The sequence below is a fragment of the Syngnathus typhle genome, linkage group LG13, assembly GCF_033458585.1.
Source record: "Syngnathus typhle isolate RoL2023-S1 ecotype Sweden linkage group LG13, RoL_Styp_1.0, whole genome shotgun sequence".
Lineage (NCBI taxonomy): Eukaryota > Metazoa > Chordata > Actinopteri > Syngnathiformes > Syngnathidae > Syngnathus > Syngnathus typhle.
In genome coordinates this window covers 2413991-2423487 of record NC_083750.1, presented here as the reverse complement: position 1 = coordinate 2423487, position 9497 = coordinate 2413991, and the positions used below count along the sequence as shown (strand labels likewise).

At 41.2% G+C, this 9497-nt stretch overlaps 1 protein-coding gene across 1 annotated transcript in view; it reads right to left on the bottom strand.

Moving 5' to 3' along the window:
• Nucleotides 1–1453: 1453 nt before the first annotated feature.
• LOC133165344 (activated CDC42 kinase 1-like) overlaps nt 1454–9497 on the bottom strand; it is a 79373-nt gene continuing 71329 nt past the window's right edge. The window contains exon 18 of the mRNA XM_061294918.1: nt 1454–3762. Within this exon, the coding sequence (XP_061150902.1) occupies nt 3651–3762 (112 nt within the window). The 3' untranslated portion in view covers nt 1454–3650. The remainder of the gene's footprint in view (nt 3763–9497) is intronic.

Below are 9497 nucleotides of genomic sequence, written 5' to 3'. Positions count from 1 at the left end.
TGACGTGTCTTGCGCATACGTTCTGCGCATCTGTAATGGCGGCCTCCGTATGACGTCCGGTCCGCGATGGAGATTAAAAACAAACAATATTTGACAATAACACACCATCAAGGATTGCACCATCGCATCAAACGATGTGTCGTCAATTATGGATTTTTTTGACTAAGTGTGTTGGGCACGATGGCTGAATGCGATGCGCGATTGACAACAAACAAGAAGAAAGGTGAGTTTTATTTCGGGGGAGATTTGTCATGTCTCGTCCCCAGTTTTGCTATGTGTCTAGGTTGCCATAGTTTCTGTTCGCGTCGCCTCTCTCTTCCTGTGTCACCTCAATCGATGTAACGTGTTTTGTATTTAAGTCCTGTCTGCCCCTCGCTCACCGTTGGATCATTGCATGTGTTACTGTCATTCTGTTCCTGTCTTTGGTACTGTCACCATGTCTTTTTGTTCCACGACTTTGTCGGTCAGTCCTGTTGTTGGTTTTGTTGTACCATGACTTTCTTTAAAAAAAAAAAAAAAAAAAAATTAAAAAAAAAAAATTACAATTTTTTTTTTGTACCCATGTATAATACGCACCCCAGATTTTAGGACAATAAATTAGTTAAATTTTGCGCACTATACACGGAAAAAAACGGTAATTTATTGTCCTAAAATCTGGGGTGCGCATTATACATGGGTACAAAAATATAAATATATATTTTAATCCGGATATGATACGGAGGCCGCCATTACAGATGCGCTTTCTTCTCTGCTGTTCACTTCAAACATACGAACACAATGCTCTCGTATCAGACGCTTGCTCGATCACCTGCTCGTTTGCTGTCACAATGTACCCTACACAAATCCGAAGCATTTCTTCGCTATCGAGTTTGCTAGCGCATGCGCAGTGATACTGACCGGCAGAATAACATCCGGTTGTTCCCAAAGATGATCTTTTTTCTGAAATAATTTTACGTTTACGGACTTAAGTAGGAGTCAAAATTTGGGTGCGTATTATACATGGGTACAGGCTTTTTTCCAGCATCGACATGCCATTTTTAGGGTGCGTGTTATACATGGGGCCGCATTATACATGGAAAAAAATGGTATACATTTGACACCTACATATGTTCTGTTCAGTCCATCAAAACTGTGGACAGACAAGAAGTCATTCGCACCTATGGCCAGTTAGGAGTTGAATTAATCTAACGTGCATGTTTTAGATATGGAATAACAGAAAATAAAACACACAAGTACGTGAAAAACATGGGACCTTAACACATGCGTAAAGGTCAAGGTTCAACTCTATTGTAGAGTCGGTAAATTACAGTACCGTAGAATCCGGATTATTAGCCGCACCGGATTATAAAGCGCACCAGCTAAAATTGGGGGATATTTCAGTTTTTTTCTTATATAAACCGCACCGGACTATAAACCGCACGTGCACACGCGTTTTTTACAAAGAAAGACTGTTCACAGAAAGCCTTTTTAAAGTTTTAATAACATACTTTAACATGTCTTTCTAAACATTGCCTGTGACGCAGCAGTAGTACCGCAGCAACAAGGAAGTGTGCACGCGAGTTATTAACAAAGAAAGACTGGACACAGAAAGCTTTTTTAAAGTTTTAATAACACACCTTAACATTTCTTTCCAACGCGAGTTATTAACAAAGAAAGACTGGACACAGAAAGCTTTTTTAAAGTTTTAATAACATACCTTAACATTTCTTTCCAAACAGTAATACCGCAGCAACACGGAAGTAACACAAGACTACTGGGCTGGATTAAAAAAAACATACCCGGTAAAAGTCACTGAGACGCGGCGATAACACGGCAGCAACACGGTAGTACAACACCAACAGGGCTCGTTAAAAAACATACCAGTAAAAGTAAGAAAAGAGCTTCATCGTCTTCATCTTCCTCCTGTGCACTGAAACCATCGAAGTCTTCCTCCTCAGCGTCCGATTGGAATAGCGTTAAATATCCTTCGCCTCACACTTTCTCAGTCTCTCTTCATCGCTTTTATCCATTTCTTCGAGTGTGATGAGGGTCTGTTCATGCTAATTTTATTCATGCACGAAGCGCTAAATTACATTACAAAACTAGCGAGCGACACGTATAGATCCAGAGTAGACGGGCCACGAAATAAAGAAAAGAGTGATGCAACCGTCTTGACAAACTAGCACGTCTTCTTCGGCGCATTATCTCTTCTTCGTCTGTCTCGCTCTTGCTTCCTGCTAGAGCGCCCCGGAGGCCGTAAAAAACTCTTTTCCCTTTACGATCCTAACACACCCTACTCTAAACAGGAAAGTCCCACACGTGTAAACTGTCCCACCGGAACTCTGTAACGTGAACTTAGGTTCCGGGTGAATTATGTCAACCCACTACAACGGCGCCATTTAAGCCTCGGGTTCAAAGTAACCTTCTGAATAAAATGCATTAAAAGTTCACGTTCATTACAACTTGTTTTTGGTGAGCAAAATGTCAGAAGAATTGAATTTAAATGCTGATTGATTGGGTTTTAATACTATGCAGATGGTCCAAACAGCGCCACTGCTTTGTGTAATCTCTGAGTCACATGGCAGAGTAAGAGAAAGGGTTTAGAGGCCTAGCGTGCATTCCTACTAATAGTCACAAGCAACACAGCCAGAATAAGCAGCAGCCATAGTAGTGTTTCAAAATAGTATTTTTGTTGTCGTTTTTTTTTTCAAGATACCGCAGTGTATAAAAGTGAAAAGCTTTTTTTTTTTTTTGCCATTTTTCACATGTCCTGAGTGTTGTTAGTCACCTAAATGTTGAACAGAGGGTGTGTTTTATCGAAGTCAAATAACTTGTTTGGCACGCTCAAACATCCATCCATCCATTTTCTGAACCGCTTAGTCCCCACGGGGGTCGCGGGCGTGCTGTAGCCTATCACAGCCGTCATCGGGCAGTAGGCGGGGGACACCCTGAACCGGTTGCCAGCCAATCGCAGGGCACACAGAGACAAACAACCATTTGCACTCGCACTCATACCTAGGGACAATTTGGAGTCTTCAATCGGCCTACCAAGCATGTTTTTGGGATGTGGGAGGAAACCGGAGTGCCCGGAGAAAACCCACGCGGGCCCGGGGAGAACATACAAACTCCACACAGGGACGTGCTACCCAGTGCGCCACCGAGCCGCCACGCTCAAACATGGTGAATAAAAAACTCTTGAATCTTTAAGTGATCAAGTCATCACAAAAATCACGAAAAAATCCTTATATAAGCCGCACCTGAGTATAAGCCGCAGGGTTCAAAATTTTGGAAAAAAGTCGCGGCTTATAGTCCGGAATTTACGGTAAATTGAATCCTGAAGAAAAAAACACTCTTTTATGAACAGGGTATCAATTTCGCCCACCCGCCCATGTTCTTTTGTGGTCGCCCTCATTAGGGGAACAGATGGGTGGCTTGATGCCTATCCCAGCTGACGTTGGGCACAAAAGCGGGCAAACCCTGGATTGGCTCCAAGTCATCATATCAAATCACAGAGTAAATTGTCCGAGAACATTTAAAGGGCCAAGTTGACAGCTTCCCTGGAAACTGTTTACGTTACCAATGCAGCCTGCTTGTGTTTGTCCTGATTTATTCTTCCGAAGCTTCAAACGCTTCTCATGGAAAGAGTAGTGGCCCAGACTTCTCTCGTGCTGCTACATTTGTGCTCCTGCTCTCCACTGCCAGACCTGTTCAGCCCCAGGCATCCCTGACAACCAAACTGATGGGGCTGGATCGATAGCAGACGCCCATGGGTAATGCTGCATGCTAGGCACACAGGTGGTATGAGTTAAAACTTCTTCCTGAGAGCATGTCAAGCTCTTGATTGACCCGCTTGTTCCAGTAGCATTGGGAAAGATTGCATTCAAACATTTCATTTCACACATTGAGAGAGTCGGAAAGAAGATACCCGACTCAGGTGGTAGTGGTTTTTATATGTCTGTGCTTCCAATTACTGTTAAAACTCTTCATCAGTGTCTTATCATCACAATGTACTTACCTATAATCTGATTGTGTTGTTACTGGCCAAAAAATACGCTTAATAGGCCAACAAATTAGCCTCAGTTCCCTGCAATAAAAGCTCAACAAAGTGTGTTGCCATATACTAGAACAAACAGTATTTCCAAACTCTTCACATAAAGGCAAGACCTGAGGGGGTACTACAACGTATTAGACAAGGGTCACGTGTTCCCTGAATGTGTGAGATTCTTCAGCCAAATAGAGCCATTTGGGACAAACCAATGATCAGCATTCTGTGCCTGCATGGTTCACTTTGGCAGTCATTGGGAGAGCCTGGCCATAACGAACGGATCATTAAACTTATGTGAGTGTGGTCGGATGACAGTTGTGCTCAACCGACATGATTATTTTTTTTCTTACTCTTATCAATTTAGCCTTACATTGCCTTTGGCACAATGACAGCTTTCAGAGTGAAGCAGAATTACACTGTTGTCATAACAGCACATTCAATACTGTGATTTCCCATGCATAATGCGCAAAATATAACTAATTTATGCATGGGTACAACAATTTATGAAGAAAATCTGCCTCGAAATAAAACTTGAAATCACCTTTCTTCTTGTTTGTTGTCAATCGCGCATCGCATTCAGCCATCCTGCCCAACACACTTAGTCAGTAAAATTCATAATTTACGACATCGTTTGATGCGATGGTGCAATTGTTGAGGGTGTTATTGTCAAATATTGTTTGTTTTTTAATCTCCATCGCAGACCGGATATCATACGGAGGCCGCCATGACAGTATGCGCAGAACGGATGCGCAAGACACGTCAATCGCACATCGCATTCAGCCATCCTGCCCAATACACTTAGTCAGTAAAATTCATAATTTACGACATCGTTTGATGCGATGGTGCAATTGTTGATGGTGTTATTGTCAAATATTGTTTGTTTTTTAATCTCCATCGCAGACCGGATATCATACGGAGGCCGCCATGACAGTATGCGCAGAACGGATGCGCAAGACACGTCAATCGCACATCGCATTCAGCCATCCTGCCCAACACACTTAGTCAGTAAAATCCATAATTGACGACACATCGTTTGATGCGATGGTGCAATCCTTGATTGTGTGTTATTGTCAAATATTGTTGGTTTTTTAATCTCCATCGCAGACCGGATATCATACGGAGGCAGTGTCACTGCGCATGCGCACTATGGATCCGATGCGCAGAACGGATGCGCAAGACACGTTAGCTATTTAAAGAGTGAGAGTTCAGTTTAATTACCGTTTTTTTCCGTGTATAGTGCGCAATATTTTACTAATTTATTGTCCTAAAATCTGGGGTGCGTATTATACATGGGTACAAAGAAAAAAAATTTTAATTTTTTTTTTTTTTTTTTTTTAAAATAAAGTCATGGTACAACAAAACCAACAACAGGACTGACCGACAAAGTCGTGGAACAAAAAGACAGGGTGACATTACCAAAGACAGGAACAGAATGACAGTAACACATGCAATGATCCAACGGTGAGCGAGGGGCAGACAGGACTTAAATACAAAACACGTTACATCGATTGAGGTGACACAGGAAGAGCGGGGTGACACGAACAGAAACTATGGCAACCTAGACACATAGCAAAACTGGGGACGAGACATGACAAATCTCCCCCGAAATAAAACTCACCTTTCTTCTTGTTTGTTGTCAATCGCGCATCGCATTCAGCCATCCTGCCCAACACACTTAGTAAAATTCATAATTGACGATTGACGACCAAACGATGCGATGGTGCAATCGATGGTGTGTTATTGTCAAATATTGTTTGTTTTTTAATCTCCATCGCGGACCGGACGTCATACGGAGGCCGCCATTACAGATGCGCAGAACGGTTGCGCAAGACACGTCAGCTATATAAAGAGCGAGAGTTCAGTTCTCCACCTATTAGTTTCAATTCACAGTTTAATTAGCAGTTTCAATCAGCAAATAACAAAATGCGTATTACAGGTAGTATTTTATTTCACAACACTTTGCCTTGTTCCTTTCGTCTCTGCTGCTCATTTCAAACACGCTCCATACGACCGCAATGCTCTTGTATCAGACGCTCGCTCGATCACCTGCTAGTTTGCCGTCTGTCACAATGTACCCTACACAAATCCGAAACATTTGTTGCGGCTCCGAGTCACGACGAGGGGCAAGTTTTGGTTTCCAAGGGTGTTTTTATTCCTCTTCAACGTCTCTCCCATACAGAGCCGCCGTGTGCGCACGGAGCGCGGTGGTGCGTTTAGGGGCAGTCGGAGAAATCAACGCCAACAAAAAAATGACATCCAGCCTAGTTAAGACCATACCAAAGACTTTAAAAATGGGACCCATTGCCTCCCTGCGTGTGTGACGATCTTTGGGACTTAAAAAAAAAAAAAAAAAAATTAAAAAAGAAATTAAAAAAAATTCATAAAAATTGGGTGCGTATTATACATGGGTACAAGCTTTTTTCCAGCATCAGCATGCCATTGTTAGGGGTGCGTACTATACATGGGGGCGCACTATACATGGAAAAAAACGGTAGCAGTTTCATCAAAATGGTTAAAGAGAGCAAGTTATAGTAAGGCATTTCAAAAGAAAGTCATTGAAGTGGCAGAAGAATTAGGCAATAGGGCAGCTGCGCAAAAAGATGATATTTTTTCTGAAATAATTTTACGTTTACGGACTTAAGTAAGAGTCAAAATTTGGGTGCGTATTATACATGGGTACAAGCTTTTTTCCAGCATCGACATGCCATTTTTAGGGTGCGTATCATGCATGGGGGCGTATTATACATGAAAAGTTACGGTAATACTTTCATTCAATAAAATGCAAAAGAAACAATGCCCTGTAATTATACTATTTTTTCCCCTTACAATTCCAGATGGAACAACAGATCAGAGATGAAATGTCATTAATTAGCTTTGGGGTTGTGTTGGGGTTTTCAAAGGTCCCAAACTTTTGATACCTTGCAGTGAGAAATAGTTTAACCCACTTATCTTTGATATATTTTAGAGTCTGCTTTTTATTTTTATCATATTTTTATGATTAATGGTAAATGGTAGAACTTGATCTTTTTGCAAATTATTAAATGCAATACTGCACACACAAAAAACACTGCACACTTCAAGAAAATTATTCGACTCTTAATTTGTGTGCGACTCACCCACGACTTGTCAGCTAGCTTATTTTGTAGTTATTGTCAGCAGATTTTAAAATAGACTTTAAGCTAAACTTCGTCAATGAAACCTTTTATTAAAATGTTGCCCTTACAGAGCAAATGAGAGACGTGGAAGCGTTGAAGGTTGGCACTGTTGTAATTCCATTTTAGTGGAGTGAAGTAAAGTTGGTAGCAACAGATCTCAAAGTAACTTTTACCATTTTAGCATTGAATGCGGTTTAAAGTGGCAGCTCCAGCTGTTGTTCACAGGATGCACTTTCATTAGTGAAGGATCAGCTTTAATTACAGAACCTAGCGGTAGTTTGAGGGCTCTTAAACCTCCTGAAGCCATTCAAATGCAACGAGTAGGTGAGGAAATAAATAATTTCCTTCTCTACCATATCAATAAAACGGTAGGGTTTAAAGTAGGTTTTGCTTATTACCAAGTATAATTACGAAGCAGTGAGTTTAGCAGCACAGAGGCTGGAAATTGGAGGGGAGGGGGGCGGGGTTGTCTCTTGGCTGTGCTAGCACACTCTGGCTATCAGCAACTGTCCAGAACTCCTGGAAGTCACAGATCCCATCCAAGTCTACTTGCTGCACAGAACCTTCCTTTAAACCGCAACACGGCACCCTCATGGGTATAAAAAAAGGAATGTGTGTGTGTGTGTGTGTGTGCGTGAGTGCGCGTGTGTGCATGCATGCGTGCGTGTTTGTGTGCGCATGCGTGCGTGTGTGTGCGCGTGTTGTGGGAGTCACACACATACAATGGGTGTCGATGGCATGCAATTTATAGATCTCATTATACAGCCTAAAATGTTCAACAAAAACATTTTTTGTAATTTAGTTAACAAAAGTCTGCTTAAGGAAAACATAACGTGAAATGCAATAGCGGAAGCGCCAGCAGTGAACAAAGTCTGTTCTGTTGCACGGGTTGTTCTAATTTCCCAAAAATATTTCCAACAAAACCCATGCAAAATAGTTGTGCAACAACTCAGTCAAGCCAGAATATTAGATAGAAGGTAATTACGATATCTATAAATCAGTATTGATAATTGTTTTTAATCTGCTGAAGCCGATACATTAAATAAAGAGTTCCTTTAATTGCGTGTGTGTGTATATATATATATATACTGTAATTTTCCATGTATAATACGCCCCCATGTATAATACGTACCCTAAAAATGTCATGTCGATGCTGGAAAAAAGCCTGTACCCATGTATAATACAAAAAAAGAATTTGACTCTTACTTAAGTCCGTAAACGTAAAATTATTTCAGAAAAAAGATCATCTTTGGGAACAACCGGATGTTATTCTGCCGGTCAGTATCACTGCGCATGCGCTAGCAAACTCGATAGCAAAGAAATGTTTCGGATTTGTGTAGGGTACAATGTGACAGCAAACGAGCAGGTGATCGAGCAAGCGTCTGATACGAGAGCATTGTGTTCGTATGGAGCGTGTTTGAAGTGAACAGCAGAGAAGAAAGGAACAAGGCAAAGTGTTGTGAAATAAAATATTACCTGTAATACGCATTTAGGTAGAGAACTGAACTCTCGCTCTTTATATAGCTGACGTGTCTTGCGCATCCGTTCTGCGCATCTGTAATGGCGGCCTCCGTATAATATCCGGTTTGCGATGGAGATTAAAAAACAAACAATATTTGACAATAACACACCCTCAAGGATTGCACCATCGCATCAAACGATGTGTCGTCAATTACGGGTTTTACTGACTGTGTTGGGCAGGATGGCTGAATGCGATGCGCGATTGACAACAAACATAGGTAGAGAACTGAACTCCCGCTCTTTATATAGCTGACGTATCTTTCGCATCCGTTCTGCGCATACTGTCATGGCGGCCTCCGTATAATATCTGGTCTGCGATGGAGATTAAAAAACAAACAATATTTGACAATAACACACCATCAAGGATTGCACCATCGCGTAAAACGATGTGTCGTCAATTATGAATTTTACTGACTGTGTTGGGCAGGATGGCTGAATGCGTCAATTATGAATTTTACTGACTAAGTATTTTGTGCATTATACATGGAAAATCACAATATTTGTCGTTTTTCTTCAAATTGCTGTCAAGCAATTACCTCTATTTCTTTCTGTGGCTGCTTTATACTGTGCTGAAGATGTAGCTCCGAAATGTGCTATAAAAAATATTTGTTATGGATTAACATGCTGACATCTGACAGCGGGATGAAAATGTTTTTTCTTACCCCAGGTTGTAATTCTCTGTTTACAAAGGGAAAAAAACAGATAGAGACTCATATTTAGTAAATTTGCATTTGTTTACATTAATTGCAGAAGCCTAATCTGTTCTGTTCTAATGGGTAAGCCTTTAAAACCTTAGT